Source organism: Aquarana catesbeiana, linkage group LG04 (genome assembly GCF_042186555.1).
Source record: "Aquarana catesbeiana isolate 2022-GZ linkage group LG04, ASM4218655v1, whole genome shotgun sequence".
Lineage (NCBI taxonomy): Eukaryota > Metazoa > Chordata > Amphibia > Anura > Ranidae > Aquarana > Aquarana catesbeiana.
Genome location: NC_133327.1, coordinates 525,675,325 through 525,696,842, shown reverse-complemented (window position 1 = coordinate 525,696,842; position 21,518 = coordinate 525,675,325). Strand labels below are relative to the sequence as shown.

Sequence of the window (21,518 nt, the reverse complement as noted above, 5' to 3'; positions counted from 1 at the left end):
GAGTTGAGATGTATGCATCCCCCCCCTCTTTTTTCTTAACCTTAAAATAAGGACATGTGTGTACCAGTGCGTTTTTGATGCGTTTTCCAGCGTTCTGAAACAGTCCAGTGCAGGAAAAATGGAACATGTTCTACTTTTTATTCTGAAACTGGAACGAACTGGAACTTCAAGCACTGGTGTGAACCATGCCATTAAAAACCATATAAACTACTTTCTCTGCATTTTTGATGCAGAAAAAAACGCACTGGACTGCATGTGGTGTGAACTGGCCCTAAAGCATTCAAAAACACCAATCTTGGTGTTTTGAAATGCTTTTAGGTGCAGAGGAAGGATTTGGGGTCTTACCCTGATCTCTCCATAAAGAGTTCCTGTCACATGCCTATTGCTGTCAAAAGGGATGTTTACATTCCTTACGACAGCAATAAAAGCGATTAAAAAATGTAAAGCAACAGTGAAAATAAATAAATAAAATTAATAATTACATTTTTTTTTTAAATGTAACGTGCCCCTTTCCTCCTGTGCAAAGGCGGATGTGCGCGTCGGTCCTGCAGGCACGTAAACAGCAATCGTCCCACATATGTGAGGTATCATTGCAAAGGTCAGATCATGGGCAGTAATTGCAGCACCAGACCTCATCTGTACATCTAAAGTGATAATCTGGAAAGTTGTTTATAGCAACACCTATGGATAGTAAAGCTTACATCATTTGTCACCGTTGCACAAGCGTGCACAATTTTAAAGGGGTTGGAGGAGGACAAATTTAGATGGGGGGAGCGCCCAATTTTAGTCTTGCCTAGGGCAGCACAAAACCAAAATACACCCACGGAGCAGCCCTACACATTGCGCGTGTGAACAGGACTTTTAAAGCACCGTTTTTGCCACCCAGCATGTGCGAGGCCTTATCGTGGAGCGTTGTCGTGATTTTTGGAACTGCGTAACAAATTGCAGGGATGGGAACGGGACTTTTAAAGTGCCGTTTTTGTCGTCCAGAATGCGTGAGGCCTTATCGTGGAGTGTTGTTGCGCTTTTGGAACTGGGTAACAAATTGCTGGGGTGTGAACAGGACTTTTAGAGTGGCGTTTTTGTCCTCCAGAATGCGTGAGGCCTTATCGTGGAGTGTTGTTGCGCTTTTGGAACTGGGTAACAAATTGCTGGGGTGTGAACAGGACTTTTAGAGTGGCGTTTTTGTCACCCAGAACGTGCGAGGCCTTATCGTGGAGCGTTGTCATGCTTTTGGAACTGGGTAACAAATCGCTGGGGTGTGCACAAGACTTGTAAAGAGGCGTTTTTGCCGCCCAGCGTGTGCGAGGCCCATGGAGCATTGTCGCGCTTTTGGAACTGGGTAACAAATTGCTGGGGCGTGAACAAGGCTTTTAAAGCGGCGTGTTTGCCGCCCAGCATGCGCGAGGCCTTATCGTGGAGTGTTGTCGTGCTTTTGGAACTGCGAAACAAATTTCAGGGACGTGAACAGGACTTTTAAAGTGACATTTTTGTTGTCCAGAATGTGCGAGGCCTTATCATGGTGCGTTGTGGCACTTCTGGAACGGCGTAACAAATTGCAGGGACGTGAACAGGACTTTTAAAAAGCCGTTTTTGCCGCCCAGCGTGCGGGGGGCCTTATTGTGGAGCGTTGTGGTACTTTTGGAACTGGGTCACAAATTGCTCGGACGCGAACAGGACTCTGGCTTTGCGTACACTTTAAAGTTTGTGTGGATGAACAGCACAGACAGGACTGTGCTTTCCTCATGCAGTCATAGGTTGTAGTAGAGGTTGCTGACTAGAAATACTATATTCAGTCACAGGCCAGGGCTGTGAGGAGAGCTCCCTGACTGAAATGTACTGAGAACGTGTGTTGAGAGATGCATGCGATATTCGTATTGGTCGTCTTTATTATTCCACAATTATTTTTTTGACGTGACCCTTGTTGTGGTTGGCCACATTCAGCCATGAAAGTCTGTGACAGGCCAATGCAGAAAACAGCGCGCGGCTCTCCCTGACACGAGCGGCTCCGGCGGGAGGAGACCGACATGGCGGCGGTGGAGGTGGCGGGGCCGTGTTCTGGGCGCAGGGAGAAAAAAAAAAAACGAGACACAGAGGAGGAGGAAGAGGGGGAGGGGAAGGCGACTCTCGCCTCCTCATACTCCCGGCGGGAGAGCATTGCAAGCTTCACTGCACGACTGCCCCCCCTCCCCGCTGCCGGTCATGTGACCTTAACGTAACCGGACAGGAAAGCACCGACGGTTTTTTTTTCCCCTCGTCGCTCTATTCCAGCCCGCCTCTCGGAGAGGAAGACAAGACGGAGGAGGAGGAGGCGGCGGCGGAGCTCTGAGACGTACGGCTGAGGTGAGGAGACTTTAGCGGGCGGTAGGGCCGGCACCACGTGTGCCTTCTTTTATTGGGGGGCTGCCGCGTGTGTCCGGGGCTCCCCACTACGAGGGGGGTTTATGGGGTAACATTGAGGAGGCGAGGCCTGGAGGGACACCGGACAGTGACTGCACCGTGCCGGCGGAGGCTGTACTATGTACGGTGCTGGGAGCCTCTCCGCCGCCTTGGTGTACTGCGGGCCACGGAACAGGCTACGGGGGACAAAGGAAGGCATGAGAACGGCGGCCATGGCCCGCCATGTGTGTGTGTGCTCCAGCTCGTCCCCCTCCACACCCCGCCTCTCCTCCACCGCTTAGGCGACAGCGCGAGCCGGAGCCATCTTTGTTCGTTAGCTTGTTCCCCTCCCCCATATACACACGCGCTCTCCTCCCCCTCACAGCTGCGCGGAAGTGGCAGCGCCCGCCGGCTCCGCCCCCCTCCCCGGCCCATCACACTGCTCTGTATCCGGCCGGGGACGTCCTGAGACACTGCAGGCAGCGAGGGGCTGGGCCGCTTGGGGGATCGGCTGTGTGTGTTTCTGGGGGGAGGGGAAGGCCTGGACTGGATGGTTTACAGTGGCAGCAGGTCAAAGGGGCCCACAACGTGCTCAGCAGACCCAAGCATGGCAGGCTGCTTCTAACAATGGGCGGTGCCATCTGTGTGTGCACGTGGGTGAGGATGGCTGGATGTGTGTTCTGTGTACCAGATTACTGTGCTAGGTGATCTTTGGAGAGGGAATTTATTAAGCCTGGAGTAGCTGTGTCTGCCGACCAATCAGCTGCTAGCTTTCTGTTTCATAGCCCAAGGGGCTAGGTTCACGCCTGTGCGTTTTTTAGAAGCACATGAACACACAATGTTCGATTTTAATATGGCTACCTATAAGGCCCATCACATCTATGCAGTTTTCATGGAGTGTCTTTTTGAAAGAGGTTTCAACACACTATTCCCAACACACACGTACCTGTAGAAATGGCTGTGCATATAAGTGGGTGCTGAAGCGACCTCCGGCTGGAATCATGTCGAGTCAGAGCAAGAGAATGTCACCAACACACCAAGGATCTCCAGAATAGGTCCAAAGCTTTAGCCCTCGTTCACATTGTAGCAACCTTTGACAGGTCAAATCGCATGACAAGTTATATCCTGTTGCTGGCAATCGTACTGTTCAAATCAATGCAATGCTGACTTTGCGGTGTCGCATCGATTTGAAAAAGTAGTTCCTACACTGCTGGCAATTTCGGGTGCGACTTGCATAGACATTTGTGCATGAAGCCACATGGATGGCTTCCAAGTCGCACTGACATGGCTTTGAAATCGTGCGCTTTCAAATGAAGTTACATGATTTTAAAGCCACAGTCAATGTGAATGAGGGCCTAATCCTTACAGCAGATTGCAAAATAGCAATCTGCAATGATGTGATCGCTGATTAAAGCTTTGGACCCCTTCTGGAGATCCTTGATGTGCTGGTAAAATTCTCTCTTGCTTTTTTTTTTTTTTTTTTAGGGGTGCAGGCACTTTTTGTCACGCAGGAAGGTGTGTTTTGGGTCCATAGGCTTAAAGCAGAGTTTCACCCAAAATAGGAGGTTTCACATCTCACCATTTTTCCAGGCACGGCAGTCCTTTTCGAATGAATGGGCTTCCGTGCCTGTGCTTCCCACAGAGAATGGTGCATGCTTCTTTTTCTAAAAGTGCCCTGCAGGGAAATCGCATGGTCATTTTGACCATGCGATGTTCCTGCATTTGCAAACATGCTTTATTTTTACATGCGTGGGTGTGTAATTTAGAATGAATGGCAGCCTTGCGCGTTTTTATTGTGGGAATTGCGATTCTTGCAGCCACATGCATAAGTATGAGCCTAGAGTTAGGAATCCCCCCCCCCCTCCGCTTTAAGAAATGTCACTTTTGGGGGGGGGGGGGGTACCTGGTTTTGACATACCACATACCAGGCCAGATGCCCTCACAATGGTGTGCCTTTTTCTTCCAGGTTCCATATATTCGGCCACTGGAATGGCTGGGCCCTGGTGATGTCACTCCTGCACATGTGCATGGGAGTCACATAACCTGTGGCTCACAGAGTGGCCTGTACATGCTTCCCATGTACGCGCTCAAATCACATTACCACTGACAGGTGGGGAACATTTGTGATAGAAAAGACCTCTAGGGTGCCTATCAGCGTTTTTACAATTTTGACTATACTACCACTATAAGACCGCACTGAATGGGCAAAGCACAGGTTTGCTTTAACTACTTGTCTACCAGCACTGTTTATAAACAGTGGCTGGTAGAACGGGATTGGATTTGATACAGATGAGTGTTTTTTAACCTCCCTGGCGGTTTTCCCGAGTGTGGCTCGGGGTTAAAATTCAGTACCATTAGCGGTAACCCCGAGCCACACTCGGGATCGCATTGCAGGATCCTGGGGCGGCGTTACTTACCTTGTCCCCGGGATCCTGCGATGTCACCTGCAGTGTCCGTGGGCTCCGTCCTCCTCCGAAGCCTCTCCGTGCCAGGCTCCGTTCCCTGCGAGCGGCGCGACGCACGGGGGCGGAGCCTGGCGGCAAATTCAAAAAAAAGTAAAAATCATAACACATACAGTACTGTAATCTTACAGATTACAGTACTGTATGAAATGATTTCACATCCCTTTTGTCCCCAGTGCTTTGGCCCATGCCCTGCATGCAGTTTTACATGATATACACTGTTCTTTCTGCCTGGAAACTGGAGATTATCCATAGCAACCAAAAAGTGTCCCTTTACGTCAAAAGTGGCTTTAGACCAGCTAGAAAACAGCGATAGTAAATTAGAACACTTGCAGAATTGAGCGATAGTGAATTGTGGGGAAATTTATTTTATTAATATTTTTTTTTTTTTTTTTTTATTATTTATTTTTATTTATTATATTATAATTTATGTTTTTGTGTTTCAAACTTTATCATACCCGGGATATCTACTAGACTCTGGTTTGGACAGATTTAAGTGTGTTATTGTTAAGATTTACAGACCTACAATATAAAACGCCAAATTTCCATGCAAAATAATGGTACCGCTTTCAGCACCTAAAATCCGAAATAATCATACCGCCAGGGAGGTTAAGGCCCCTTTCACACCAGTAGACTGATTGGGTCCACCTGACCATTTTTCAGGCGGACCTGATCAGACCATCAATTGTTCTGTGGAGTGTCCGCTGACACCCGCCGGCATCCGGTCTGCTAAAAACAAATGGATGGGGATCCGTTCAGCAGATTGGATGACAGTCGGATGGAAATGAACAGGCAGTCCATTTCCATCTGACCGCCCCATAGAGAACAGCGGCTGTGTCCGCTCTGCATAGCGGAGCAGACACAGACCTGTCATCCGCCTGCTCAGCAGAGAGATCCCCACTGAGTAGGCGGATCCGCTTGACTGAGTCCACCCTGTCTGAAAGGGGTGTAACCGCTTCGATACCTGTCACTTTTACCCCCTTTCTGCCCAGGCCAATTTTCAGCTTTCAGTGCTCTCGCAACTTTGAATGACGATTGCGTGGTCATGCAGGACTGTACCCATAAGATTTTTTTTTTTTACACAAATAGAACTTTCTTTTGGTGTTTATTTAATCACCACTGGGGTTTTTTAGGCTAAATAAACGAAAAAAAGACAGAAAATCTTGAAAAAACATAAAACACGTTTTTCTTCATTTGTTATAAAATAAAAAAAATAAACTTTCTTCATAAATTTAGGCCAAAATGTATTCTGCTACATTTCTTTGAAAATAACCCAAATCTATTATTATTTAGTCTGTAGGAACCTTATACAGTCCACAAACTATGGTCTATATCTGAAAATTGATCAGTCCCGATGTACTGACATCCTATCTCATTTCTTGAGGCCCAAAACGCCAGGACAGTACAAATCTCCCCCAAATGACCCCGTTTTGATAAGTAGACAGTCCAAATCCCGGTTCTGTCAGGGGAGAGGAGACAGATGTGTGTTCATACTTAGTATGAACACCGATCTCTCTCCGCCCCAAGTCACTCCCACTCCCCCCACATTTAGAACACACCTAGGGAACACAGTTAACCCCTTGATCGCCCCCTGTTAACCCCTTCCTTACCAGTGATATTTACACAGTAATCAGTGCATTTTTATAGCACTGATCGCTGTATAATTGTCAGTGGTCTCAAAAATGTGTCAAAAGTGTCCGCCGCAATATCGCAGTCCCGATAAAAATCGCAGATCACCGCCATTACTATTAAAAAAAATAATAAAAATGTCATAAATCTATCCCCTATTTTGTAGACGTTATAACTTTTGTGCAAACCAATATACGCTTATTTTTGGTAAAAAAAATTATGTAGAAGAATATATATCGGCCTAAACTGAGGAAAAACTTTTTTTTTTTTTTTTAAATTGGGATATTTATTATAGCAAAAAGTAAAAGACTGTATTTTAAAAAATTGTCACTCTTTTGTTTTTAGCGCAAAAAATAAAAACCACAGAGTAGGGTTGGGGAAAAAATCGAGTTATGAGGTCAAATCGATTCAAATTTTCAGCAAATCGTTTTTTTTTTTTTTTTTTTACCAGGACCGGTGCTGACTCCGCGCCGGTCCTGAGGAGCTGCGGGCAGGAATTTTTAGGCGAGGCCGGACGCTGCGGACTAGGCCGAAGCCGCGGCCTCGCTTAAAAACTCCTGCCTGCAGCTCCCCAGGACTGGCGCGGTGGCCATCAAAAAAAAAAAAAAATTTGAATCGTGAATCAAGTTTTTTTTTTTTTTGTAGAAAATCGCCCAGCTCTACCACAGAGGTGATCAAATACCACCAAAAGAAAGCTCTATTTGTGGGGGGAAAAAAGGACATCAATTTTGTTTGGGTACAGATTTGCACGACTTGTGCAATTGTCAGTTAAAGTGATGCAGTGCCGTATCGCAAAAAATGGCCTGGTCATTGAGCGGCCAAATGTTCTGGGGCTAAAGTGGTTAAACACCCTATCACCAGTGTAGTACAGCGTTATAAAATAAGTGTGGCGGTGAACAGGGACAATCACTGGTGACCGTATGTAGAAAAAAAAAATACCAGTACTGTGGGGAAGTGATCAGGATTTGTTTTTTTCTTTTTTACATGTTATAATTGTTTATACCAGTGCATTTCACTGGTATAAGCAACCATTTTTACTGAATGAAACTGATTAATTCAGTGTGTTTTGGGATTAGCTGTGATTGGTCACAGCTAATCGCATGGTATAGATGGGCTGTGATTGGCCCTGTTTGTACCTTGTGATCACTGTGACCAATCACAGCTAGCAACAAAATTGTACACAATAGGTGACATGAAAGAAAGCCTTCCATTGTTTACAGTTGTCATGTGATCTGCTGTAATTGGTCACAGCAATCACATGGTACCAACAGCGGGTCGGTACACTGATCAGTGACAGATCCTGGCTAAATTTAAGTTGCTTCCACACCCCACAAAAAGTATCACCCTGTATCTCAATGGAAACACAACTTCTGTACTGACAGCCTCTCATAATGTGATAGGCATGCAGAGGTTGGTGAGCAGAATCGAACACAGTGTGTGTGCTATATGGACACAGCCGCTGTGTCCCCATAGAGTTGTATAGGCTGCCTACATGCAGCCCCTGGTGACTCCAGCCACATAAACAAATGACCAGGGTACTGCTTCGGCCCAATTAATATTTCTAAAATTTCCTACGAGATAGAAAATGTTTGTAATTAGGCCCCCTTTAATCACTTCAGTCCCGGGAGGTTTTAACCCCTTAATGACCGGGCCATTTTTTTGCGATACGGCACTGCGTTATTTTAACTGACTGTTGTGCGTTGCTGTTCCCAAATAAAATTCTGCAAGGGACCTCCATATGATTGACAGCCTCAGCTCTGTTCCCGTGTGCTGTGTAAAGGTGGGGGGTGGGGTGTGTCCCTTCCCTCCAGTCAGCTCTCAGAGCTCCCCTCACTGAGCTCTGCAGAGTGTAACGTCAGCTCTCTGCCCTCTTTTTTTCTGACAGCACAGATAAGCTTTATAAATTCTGGACTTTTAATGGATGTAGAGAAGACTGCAGATAAACAGGTACAACTTATGTAGGAGAATTTGTTTAGTCTCTGTGTATCACCTAAGGCCAGTCACTTCACTGGGTATTTGTAAGGGGTTACAACCACTTTGAGACAGAAAAAAAGCCCACACAGCATTGTCATTCTATAACAAGAAGAGTCTGAGCAAGGACCTCAATGACGGAATCACGGGTATTAGGGATTTTTTTTTTTTCCGTCCCACCTGCTGGTTGAATGAATGCAAAAAATGAATTTTGTATACCCAACTTTGCACCCTTATTTAGGGTGCACCATGCTCCAGCACCCTCTGAAAGCCCCACTTTCCCATTTCTCTCCTCCACAGCCCCTGTTGCATTTAAAATCAACTGATAGCTGGTGCAATACTTTGCAGGCTACTGTGTAAAAAAAAAAAAAAAAAAATTATTTATTATTTTTTACTTAAAGGGGTTGTAAAGGTTAATTTCTTATTTTTTAAAAATAACAAACATGTCATACTTAACCCCAATGTGCAGCTCGTTTTGCACAGAGTGGCCCCGATCCTCCTGTTCTGGGGTCCCATGGCGGCTCTCTCGGCTCCTCCCCGCAATAGCTAACCCCCTCGGGAAGCTCTTTCCCGAGGGGGTTACCTTGCGGGCGCGCTCCAGTCTCATACACTCTGCGTCCATAGACAGAGTGTATGTCTCTGTCCCGGCGGCCACGTCATTGGACTTAATTGACAGCAGCGGGAGCCAATGGCTGCGCTGCTATCAATCTATCCAATCAACGCAGAGACTCCGTGGAGAAGAGGACGCCGGGGACGAGCCGAGCAGGTAAATGGGCTTAGGTAAGTAGGGGGGGGCTGTCATTGCCAGGTGTTTTTTCACCTTAATGCATAAGATGCATTAAGGTGAAAAAACATTAACCTTTACAAACCCTTAAAAGGTATACTTAGCCTTTTAGGGCCGGTTCCCACTGCTGCAAGGTCAGACATCGGAAGTGATTCACACCACACTGCTGTGCAAATCACATGCGATGTCTGTGTAATGCGAATCCAGCCATACAATTGTATATCTACAGTATCTATATTATTTTTTATCCCCCCCCCGAAAGTGGAGTTACCCTCTAATGTGTTAATCTCAAAAGGTGGAGGAGGCCTTAAAGGATAAGTCCAGCCTGAGCTTGTTTGGCTGGGCTTCTATGTGTCACACGAGTGCAATTCGTTTTGCACTTTCTTTTTTAAAGCTGAATACCCCTTTTGGATGGTAAAAGGAGAGCCCTCTGCTGCTAATGGAGGGTGTTGACAGAAATTGTTTGACCAATCAAGAGGTCTGAGGGGTGGCCGATGGGCTGTCACAGGTTTGTGACCATGCAGCTGCCCTCCCACAGATACTATTTTCTATAAGTATTAATATCTTTAAAATTTTAAATGCCTACAGGTTACTGTCTGTTAACGTGTTTTATTGTACAGCATGAAATTAACGTTTAAATGAATTTGGATATGATGGGGTTCAGATGGCTATTTCACCTACAAGAGGTGATGTGTCTAGTTTGGCTCCAGTACCTTTCTAGAAATTCAGGGTGCCCGAGGGTGGGGTGGTTGAGGAGATGTGGGCTTCCTGAAAGTTGATTGCTACTGCTAAAGTAGGCCCAATGGTTGGGTGTTTAGCTGGAGAGGGATATTGTTTCAAGATTGTCCATGGCAGGCCTTGTAGAGGAAAGATGGGGAATCCTGTTCAAGTAAAATCCATTGTTTGTGAGGAATGCTTTAACCTGTCAGCTACCCTTGTGAGGTAAAGGAGAGGGTCATATGGAAGGCCACCCCTGAGTTTCAGTAGGGTAAGTGCTGTCCTGCCTATGCAGTCTGGAAAGTGGGCCCATAGTAATTTTGTAAATTCTGTTCTAAAAGATTGGAGTAAAGCTGTGGTTACTGCGATGGGTAAGGTTTGAATATAGGAATGGAAGCATAATCTTTACAGTGGATATAAAAAGTCTACACACCCCTATTAAAATGTCAGGTTTCTGTGATGTAAAAAAAATGAGACAAAGCTAAATCATTTCAGAACTTTTTCCACCTTTAATGTGACCTAAAAACTGTACAACTCAATTAAAAAACAAACTGAAATCTTTAAGGGGGGGAGTAAAACTAAAATAATGTGGTTGCATAAGTGTGCACACCCTCTTATAACTGGGGATGTAGCAATCACATTCAAACTCCTGTTAAATGGGAGTCTTTACTCACCTGCCATAATTTAAAGTGCCTCTGATTAACCTCAAATAAAGTTCAGAAGTTCTAGTAGGTCTTTCCTGATATTTTCTTAGTCGCATCCTGCAGCAAAAGCCATGGTCCACAGAGAGCTTCCAAAGCATCAGAGAGATCTCATTGTTAAAAGGTATTAGTCAGGAGAAGGGTACAAAAGAATTTCCAAGGCATTAGATATTCCCTGAGAACACAGTGAAGACAGTCATCATCAAGTGGAGAAAATATGGCACAACAGTGACATTACCCAAGAACTGAACGTCCCTCCAAAATTGATGAAAGGATGAGAAGAAAACTGGTCAGGGAGGCTGCCAAGAGGCCTACAGCTACATTATAGGAGCTACAGGAAAATCTGGCAAGTACTGGCTGTGTGGTCCATGTGACAATTATCTCCCATTTTCTTCATATGTCTGGGGTATGAGGTAGAGTGGCAAGACGGAAGATTTTTCTTGCCAAGAAAAACATCCAAGTCTGGCTAAATTTTGCAAAAACACATCTGAAGTCTCCTAAAAGCATGTGGGAAAATGTGTCATGGTCTGGTAAAACCAAGGTTGAACTTTTTGGCCATAATTCCAAAAGATATGTTGGGTGCAAACTGCACATCACCAAAAGAACACCATACCCACAGTGAAGAATGGTGGTGGCAGCATCATGCTTTGGGGCTGTTTTTCTGCTAGAACAGGGGCATTAGTCAAGGTAGACGGAAATTTGAATACCAGTCAATATTGACACAAAAGCTTCAGGCTTTTGCTAGAAGGCTGAACATAAAGAGGAACTTCATCTTTCAGCATGACAACGACCCAAAGCACACATCCAAATCAACAAAGGAATGGCTTCACCAGAAGACCACCCTTGTTTTTGGATATTTTTTTTTTTCCTTCCTACCTTTTTTATGAAGTACATTGTGTACTTCCGATCCATGCACAGGACGTCATAACCTTTTTGCAGCGAGTCGTCGCGCTCCCTCCCCCCCCTCCCTTCTGGGACCTGTGTGTGTGTCCCAGAAGACAAGGTGGCCATTCACAAAGAGCCACGTGACTTGCACATGCGCAATAGGAAACGGGCAGTGAAGCCCCAAGGCTCCACTGACAGTTTCCCTTTGAATGGTGGCGCCTGCACCCAATCCGATGGATGGATTGGCCTCAGGGGGCCGGCATTGCAGGCTCCCAGGACAGGCAAGTGTCCTTATTAAAAGTCAGCAGCTACAGTGTTTGTAGCTGCTGACTTAAAAAAAAAAAAAAAATTGCGGCTGGAACACCACTTTAAAGTTTTGGAATGGCCCAACCAGAGCCCAGACCTGGATCCGATTAAAAATCTGTGGGGTGGTCTGAAGAGGGCTGTGCACAGGAGATGGAGTGTTTTTGCAAAGAACAGTGGGCAAATATTACCAAGTCAAGATGTGCAATGCTCATAGACTCATAGTTTTAAGGGTGTGCAGACTTATGCAACCATAATATTTTAGTTTTTTATTTTATTTTGTGTCACCTAAAAGATTTCAATTTGTTGTTCAACTGAGTTGTACAGTTTATAGGTCACATTAAAGGTGGAAAAAGTTCTGAAATGATTTATCTTTGTCTCATTTTTTTACATCACAGAAACCTGACATTTTAACAGGAGTGTGTAGACTTTTTATATCCACTGTATCTTAAGACGGGTCGGCAACCTTTTTCCAATTAAGGGCCAGATTCAATGTATGTGAATGCATGGAGGGCCGCATTCACCTGCTAATAAATGAAGATAATAATCTGGACTCCTTTACATTACACAGTCCCCACACCTCTAGACCCCTTTACGTCACCCAGAACCCCCCCCCCCCCCCCTCCCCGCCGCATTGTATGGTGGTTAAAAAACATGGTGGACATTTATAGCTCAATAGAGAACTAATTGATGCAAATGGACTTGCAAAGTTACAGATCAGGCTGAGGGGGATCACCAAGAAAAGGGTCACCAAATCCAACGTCTTAAGGTTTTACCTAGGCTCATTTTTTAGAGTTGCTCCACTGTTGAGAAAAAAAAAATCCCTTCCTGGGTGATCTATTTTAACAAACTTTTGTAGTGTAGACCTGTTTCTGTTCTTAACAAAAAGCTGTATGTTCTATTATGTCCTTGGAAGTCTTGATCCTGAATAGGAGTGTCTGTGTTTAGTCCAATCTGCTGATGCCCTTGCAGGGTTCTAATGAGAGAAATTGCAAGGTCTGCATCCCTGTAGAAGAAATTAATCCTGAGGCTCATCTGAGAAAATCAGTGAGCCAGGTGTCTGCACAGCCCCCAAATTGCTTAAAGCGGCGTTCCACACGTTTTTTCGTTTATTAAAAGTCAGCAGCTTCAAAAAGTGTTGCTCTGCTAGTGGCCAGGCAATCTTCTGGGACCTGTGCCGTGTCCCAGTAGATTGCAGAGAGGGAGGAATGCACGAGAAAGCCCACAAACAATTTGCTGAAGACAAGCAGACTAAGGACATAGATTACTGGAACCTTGTCCTGTGGTCTGATGAGACCAAGATAAACTTATTTGGTTCAGATGGTGTCAACCGTGTGTGGCGGCAACCAGATGAGGAGTACAAAGGCAAGTGTGTCTTGCCTACAGTCCAGCATGGTGGTGGTAGTGTCATGGTCTAGGGCTGCATGAGTGCTGGCGGCACTGGGGAGCTACAGTTCATTGAGGGAACCATGAATGCCAACATGTACTGTGACATACTGAAGCAGAGTGCTATGATCCTCTACCTTCGGAAACTGAGCCGCAGGGCAGTATTCCAACATAACGACCCCAAACGCACCTGCAAGATGACCACTGCCTTTCTAAGAAGCTGAGGGTAAAGGTGATGGACTGGCCAAGCATATCTCCAGACCTAAACCCTATTGAGCATCTGTGGGGCATCCTCAAACGGAAGGTGGAGGAGTGCAAGGTCTCTAACATCCACCAGCTCCGTGATGTCGTCATGGAGGAGTGGAAGAGGACTCCAGTCGCAACATGAGAAGCTCTGGTGAACTCCATGCCCGAGAGGGTTAAGGCAGTGCTGGAAAATTGTGGTGGCCACACAAAGTATTGACACTTTGGGCCCAATTTGAATATTTTCACTTAGGGGTGTACTCACTTTTGTTGCCAGCGGTTTAGACATTAATGACTGTGTGTTGAGTTATTTTGAGGGGACAGCAAATTTACACTGTTATACAAGCTGTACACTCACTACTTTACATTGTAGCAAAGTGTCATTTCTTCAGTGTTGTCATTTGAAAAGATATAAAATATTTACAAAAATGTGAGGGGTGTACTCACATTTGAGATAATGTGTATGTGTGTGTGTGTGTGTATACTGTAAGTTTGCTTATTTACAGTTTCACATAGTTTTGGTTTTCATTGTTGTCCAAAAAAATGTATTAACACAATACAGTTTGTAGGAAGCATGGAGGTTATGTTCCGTTTGTGTGTCTTTGCTAATATGTAAAAACTCTGTCAGAACTTTTAAGATTTTAAAACCTGCAATAGGCAGAATACACTCACCCCTCTGGCAGTCCATTTCTCCTACCTATCCTCCTTTTTAAGTGCTGCAGTCTTGGAAAGATTCTTTGGCATCTGATGCTTCTGGAAGTGCCTGGACGTGCACCCTTGGGGTCACCTTTCCTTCCTATGTCACTACTGAGTCCTGCATTGAGATAGAGGTCAGAGGAAGGAACCAGCATGTGGTGTAGGGCACAGGAATTTGACCCTGCTGTAAGTGTTCAATGCCGAACAGGGGGCTACTGTGTTGAAATTGAGAAGCAGAAGAAATGGACCGACAGATTAATATACTTTGCCTTCTGTTGCAAGGAAGCGAAGGTTTTACATTTTAAGAGACTCTTTAATCACTCGAGAGATACAGTAGGTGAACAAAACAAGTCATTTTACCTCTTCTGTAATTACGGTAGAACCCTGTCTTGTGTTTTCAGGCTCCATTGAAGCAAGATGGATTTGGCCAATCATGGACTTATACTTCTGCAACAGCTAAATGCCCAGAGAGAATTTGGGTTTCTCTGTGACTGCACAGTAGCCATTGGTGATGTTTACTTTAAGGCACACAAGTCGGTCCTTGCATCATTTTCAAACTATTTCAAGATGCTCTTTGTTCATCAAACAAGGTAATATGTCTGATATTCGTTAAATACAATGGTACATTTATGTGATTTTTCACAACCATTGACTTTAAGCAATGTTAACACCATATTTACACTTGCGCGACTTGTCATACGATTGTGGACATCAGTCGCATGACCAGTTGTACCAAACGTTTTCCAGTGATAACCATTAATATATGTGTGACCTAATGTTGCAGTGGCTTCAAAGTAGTTCATGCACTACTTTTGGTCTGACTTTTATGCAATAAAAAACAGTAGTGCAGCGCTCAAACGAAACACATAAAGTGACACAAAAATATGAAATAATCATAAGCCAATAAACATAATGTACGCTTATGCTGCTGTATTTGTTATGTGTATTGGCTTATGAATTCATATTTTTGTGAAACTTTATATTTTTAGTTAGAGCGCCGCACTATTGTTTTTTATTGTTATCTTATAAGGTTGGTTTGTGACCTTTTTTATGCCAGCTGCTAGTTTCTCTAATAGCCCGCTTACACTCTCTCCGACTTGAGGGCCATGAACTTCAATGTTAACCCTAAAAGGCTGCATGAAAGTTGTAACCTGAATGTTTTAACCACTTCAGCCCCGGAAGGATTTACCCCCTTCCTGACCAGAGCACTTTTTCCAATTTGGCACTGCGTCGCTTTAACTGCCAATTGCGCGGTCATGCAATGCTGTACCCAAACGAAATTTGCGTCCTTTTCTTCCCACAAATAGAGCTTTCTTTTGATGGTATTTGATCACCTCTGCCGTTTTTATTTTTTGCGCTATACACGGAAAAAGACCGAAAATTTTGAAAAAAAATGATATTTTCTACTTTTTGTTCTAAAAAAAATCCAATAAACTCAATTTTAGTCATACATTTAGCCCAAAATGTATTTGGCCACATGTCTTTGGTAAAAAAAATGTCAATAAGTGTATATTTATTGGTTTGCGCAAAAGTTATAGCGCCTACAAACTAGGGTACATTTTCTGGAATTTACACAGCCTTTAATTTATGACTGCCTATGTCGTTTCTTGAGGTGCTAAAATGGCAGGGCAGTACAAAACCCCCACAAATGACCCCATTTTGGAAAGTAGACACCCCAAGGAAATTGCTGAGAGGCATGTTGAGCCCATTGAATATTCATTTTTTTTGTCCCAAGTGATTGAATAATGACAAAAAAAAAAAAAAAATTACAAAAAGTTGTCACTAAATGATATATTGCTCACACAGGCCATGGGCATATGTGGAATTGCACCCCAAAATACATTTAGCTGCTTCTCCTGAGTATGGGGATACCACATGTGTGGGACTTTTTGGGAGCCTAGCCGCGTACGGGGCCCCGAAAACCAATTACTGCCTTCAGGATTTCTAAGGGCGTACATTTTTGATTTTACTCCTCACTACCTATCACAGTTTTGAAGGCCATAAAATGCCCAGATGGCACAAACCCCCCCCAAATGACCCCATTTTGGAAAGTAGACACCCCAAGCTATTTGCTGAGAGGCATGTTGAGTCCATGGAATATTTTATATTTTGACACAAGTTGCGGGAAAGTGACTATTTATTTTTTTTTTGCACAAAGTTGTCACTAAATGATATATTGCTCACACAGGTCATGGGCATATGTGGAATTGCACCCCAAAATACATTCTGCTGCTTCTCTTGAGTACGGGGATACCACATGTGTGGGACTTTTTAGCAGCCTAGCCGCGTACGGGACCCCGAAAACCAATCACTGCCTTCAGGATTTCTAAGGGTGTACATTTTTGATTTCACTCTTCACTGCCTATCACAGTTTCGGAGGTCATGGAATGCCCAGGTGGCACAAACCCCCCCCAAATGACCCCATTTTGGAAAGTAGACACCCCAAGCTATTTGCTGAGAGGCATGGTGAGTATTTTGCAGCTCTCATTTGTTTTTGAAAATGAAGAAAGACAAAAAAAAAAATTTTTTTTTTCTTTTTTTAATTTTCAAAACTTTGTGACAAAAAGTGAGGTCTGCAAAATACTCACTATACCTCTCAGCAAATAGCTTGGGGTGTCTACTTTCCAAAATGGGGTCATTTGGGGGGGTTTTGTGCCACCTGGGCATTCCATGGCCTCAGAGACTGATAGGCAGTGAAGAGTGAAATGAAAAATTTACGCCCTTAGAAAGCCTGAAGGCGGTGCTTGGTTTTCGGGGTCCCATACGCGGCTAGGCTCCCAAAAACTCTCACACATGTGGTATCCCCGTACTCAGGAGAAGCAACAGAATGTACTTTGGGGTGTAATTTCACATATTCCCATGGCATGTTTGAGCAATATATCATTTAGTGACAACTTTGTGCAAAAAAAAAAAAAAAAAAAAAAAAAATTTGTCTCTTTCCCGCAACTTGTGTCACAATATAAAATATTCCATGGACTCGACATGCCTCTCAGCAAATAGCTTGGGGTGTCTACTTTCCAAAATGGGGTCATTTGGGTGGGGTTTGAACTGTCCTGGCATTTTATGCACAACATTTAGAAGCTTATGTCACACATCACCCACTCTTCTAACCACTTGAAGACAAAGCCCTTTCTGACACTTTTTGATTACATGAAAAAATTATTTTTTTTGCAAGAAAATTACTTTGAACCCCCACACATTATATATTTTTTTAAAGCAAATGCCCTACAGATTAAAATGGTGGGTGTTTCATTTTTTTTTTTTTCACACAGTATTTGCGCAGCGATTTTTCAAACGCATTTTTTGGGGAAAAAACACACTTTTTTACATTTTAATGCACTAAAACACACTATATTGCCCAAATGTTTGATGAAATAAAAAAGATGATCTTAGGCCGAGTACATGGATACCAAACATGACATGCTTTACAGTTGCGCACAAACGTGCAGTGGCAACAAAATAAATACATTTTTAAAAGCCTTTAAAAGCCTTTACAGGTTACCACTTTAGATTTACAGAGGAGGTCTACTGCTAAAATTACTGCCCTCGATCTGACCGTCGCGGTGATACCTCACATGCATGGTGCAATTGCTGTTTACATTTGATGCCAGACCGACGCTTGCGTTGGCCTTAGCGCGAGAGCAGGGGGGACAGGGGTGCTTTTTTTTTTTTTTTTTTTTTTTTTTTTTTTTTTTTCTTTATTATTTTTTTGCTTATTTATCTTATTTTAAAACTGTTCCTTTCATTTTTTTTTTTTTTTTTTTAATCATTTTTATTGTTATCTCAGGGAATGTAAATATCCCCTATGATAGCAATAGGTAGTGACAGGTACTCTTTTTTTGAAAAAATTGGGGTCTATTAGACCCTAGATTTCTCCTCTGCCCTCAAAGCATCTGACCACACCAAGATCGGTGTGATAAAATGCTTCCCCAATTTCCCAATGGCGCTATTTACATCCGGCGAAATCAAAGTCATAAAATGCTCGTAGCTTCCGGTTTCTTAGGCCATAGAGATGTTTGGAGCCACTCTGGTCTCTGATCAGCTCTATGGTCAGCTGGCTGAATCACCGGCTGCATTCTCAGGTTCCCTGTTGAGACAGGAGAGCCAGAGAAAAACACGGAAGACGGTGGGGGGGGGGGGGGGGCATTCTCTCCCACTGCTTGTGAAAGCAGTCTAGAGGCTAATTAGCCGCTAGGATTGCTTTTACATGAAAGCCAACCGCTGGCTGAAAAGAATGATACCAAGATGACACCTAAACCTGCAAGCATCATTCTGGTATAACCACTCAAGTCGTGAATGGTGTACCTGAAGACAAAAAAATGGTTAACAATAAAGCACAGTAAACGGTAAAGTATAAAAAATTGCATACCTGAAAAGCAAACATGATAAAACATAATAACAATAAAACATTGCAGAATAGAATACAGTAAAAAAGAGCAGAACAATATAGAGAGAGAACAATAAAACGACAACTATTATTTTTTATTTTATATTTTTGTTTGTGTTTTTTTTTTTTTTTTACACTTTTTTTGTAACTAACTTTTATAACTGTAACCGGTTCCAGGTTCGGGTCTCTCAAAATGCGATGGCATCTTGGGAGACCCTGTGAAAGTGTGTCCTAGTCTGTGCAATGCTGTACCCTATGCTAATACTCAACTAGTGAATGGTAGCGTTCAAAACATTCACCAATGCAAAGACCAGGATTGTCAGGACAAGAGGGACAATAATAGCGGGTGTCACGCCTATATCCGCGTTTGCTGCAGACACGACATCTTTTTTGGGGGGGTTCGTTGGGTAGGGGTACTCGGGAGGACATAAAAATGCCTCTCATGCAGCCGACTGCATTTGGTTGGGGATGTGAATGGGGGAAGTACGGGTGCTGCAGAAGTGGTGGTTTCCCAATTAGGATTGGCGAATGCAGCAGGAAGGGCATTATGGGCACGACGGGCCTGTGTTTGTCTTTTTGGTGGCAGCGGGACACTACTTGTGCTTACCACCTCACCAGCTTGAACTGCACTTATGGGACTCGCCACGTCACCAAGTGTTACTGCAATGCTGGTTTGACTATGACCGGGGTGTACTAGGCCGCTGGCGCTTGCCAGTTCACCAAAACGCTACCAAAAAAACTGTTAGCGATCGCAGGGATCAGGCCTGACTCTGCGAACGCTGCAGTTATGCGTTTAGTGTTTTGTAAGTGACAGTGATCGATCGATACTGCACTTGGGTGGGCTGGGCTGGGCGGAGGGGCAAAACGCTGTTGCTAGCAGGTATCTGGGCTGATCCCGCTAACACTGCGTTTTTGGGAACCCTAAACTGCTGGGGATGCTAGTATAGATCTGAACGGATCAGATATTGATCCGATCAGATACTATACCACTAAGGGAGGCGTATGCTGCGTGCGTGGGTGTTAGCGGTACTGGCGCTAATCTGACGCTGCCTGGGGCGACGCATATCACCGCCGGGCGATCAGGGGGCTAAACCTTTATTCGGTAATAAACGGCGGGTGCCCTGACACTATAAAAAATAAACAAACTAACCAGCATCACCCGTAACAGTTATACGGTGATCAGTGGTGAAAGGGTTAACTAGGGGGCAATCAAGGGGTTAAAACATTTATTAGATAGTATATGGGGGTCTCTGTCGCTATAAAACGCTGACGGCGAACCTAAATATTTACCTCCCTAACTAGCGTCACCAGCGACACTAATACAGCGATCAGAAAAATGATCGCTTAGCGACACTGGTGACGGGGGGTGATCAAGGGGTTAAAACTTTATTAGGGGGGGGTTAGGGGGGTATCCTAGACCTACAGGGGGCCTAACACTCACTGCCCTAACACTGTAACTGTCACAAACTGACAGTAATCAGAAAAAAAAAAAAAAAACCTGCTTGGTGTCAGTTTGTGACAGGGGGGGGGGTGATTGGGGGGGGATCGGGGTGTTTTGTGTGCCTGGCATGTTCTACTGTGTGTGTGTGTGTGTGTGTGTGTGTGTGTTGGTGCACTCACATTACAGTCTTCTCTCCTCGGCCCGGAACGGAAAATACCGAGCCGAGGAGAGATGACATCATTTCCTCTGCCTCTGTGTACAATACAGAGGCAGGGAAATGATCCCATTGGCTGGGAGCGATCGCGAGGGGGGGGCCACGAATGGATGGCCTCCCCCTCACCACCGATCGCCGGGGGAGATTTGCCGACCGCCGCAGGCACCGGGGGGGGTCCGATCGGACCCCCCACCCGCGGGCAGGCAAGGACGTACCTGTAAGTCCTTTTGCCTGCCCGTGCCGCTCTGTCGACGTACATCGTCGTGCGGCGGTCGGCAACTGGTTAAATGAAACCGTGGGTCCAAATTTGCAGAGGGACAACAAGTCACATCCAAGTCGCCACACACCTTGTAAAAGTTTCACTTTTACAAAGTGAAGAAAGAAATATTCTGGTTTAGTTAATCTGGGCTTGACCTGAAGCTTAAAGAGGAAGTAAACTCTGGGGGGTTTTTTTTCCCTGCAAAGTAAAGGCATATTGTGCTAGTATGCATCGCATACATTATGTTACACTTACCTGCAAACGAAGCCCACGTCGTCCCCGCTGCAGACTGCATCCATCTTCGCCCGTCTTCCTTACGAAGCCGCGGACTACAGCTGTGTGACTGGCCGGAGCCACATGACATCACTCCCGCGCATGCGTGTGGGAGCCGCCGGTCATGGCACAGGCTCCTGAAGAAACGGCACAGGCGGCCGTTCCTTCAGCGCATGCACCGATAACCTTGGCGCAGTATACAGTAAATATCTCTTAAATGGCGCACGTTTAGGAGATGTTTACCATACCTATATGTAAGCCTATAATAAAGCTTACCTATAGGTACAAATCATAAAGGAAGGTATACAACCTCTTTAACCACTTCAGCCCCGGAAGGATTTACCCCCTTCCTGACCAGAGCACTTTTTACAATTCGGCACTGCGTCGCTTTAACTGCTAATTGCGCGGTCATGCAATGCTCTACCCAAACGAAATTTGCGTCCTTTTCTTCCCACAAATAGAGCTTTCTTTTGATGGTATTTGATTACCTCTGCCGTTTTTATTTTTTGCGCTATAAACGGAAAAAGACTGAAAATTTTGAAAAAAAATGATATTTTCTACTTTTTGTTATAAAAAAAATCCAATAAACTAAATTTTAGTCATACATTTAGGCCAAAATGTATTCGGCCACATGTCTTTGGTAAAAAAAATGTCAATAAGCGTATATTTATTGGTTTGCGCAAAAGTTATAGCGTCTACAAACTAGGGTACATTTTCTGGAATTTACACAGCTTTTAGTTTATGACTGCCTATGTCATTTCTTGAGGTGCTAAAATGGCAGGGCAGTA

The 21,518-nt window shown here is 44.5% G+C and overlaps 1 protein-coding gene across 1 annotated transcript in view; it reads left to right on the top strand.

Annotated features, from left to right (window-relative positions):
• Nucleotides 1–1,800: 1,800 nt before the first annotated feature.
• Nucleotides 1,801–21,518, top strand: part of ZBTB2 (zinc finger and BTB domain containing 2) — a 35,909-nt gene continuing 16,191 nt past the window's right edge. The window contains exons 1-2 of the mRNA XM_073627825.1: nucleotides 1,801–2,343; nucleotides 14,558–14,746. Coding sequence (XP_073483926.1) covers nucleotides 14,574–14,746 — 173 coding nt within the window. The 5' untranslated portion in view covers nucleotides 1,801–2,343; nucleotides 14,558–14,573. The remainder of the gene's footprint in view (nucleotides 2,344–14,557; nucleotides 14,747–21,518) is intronic.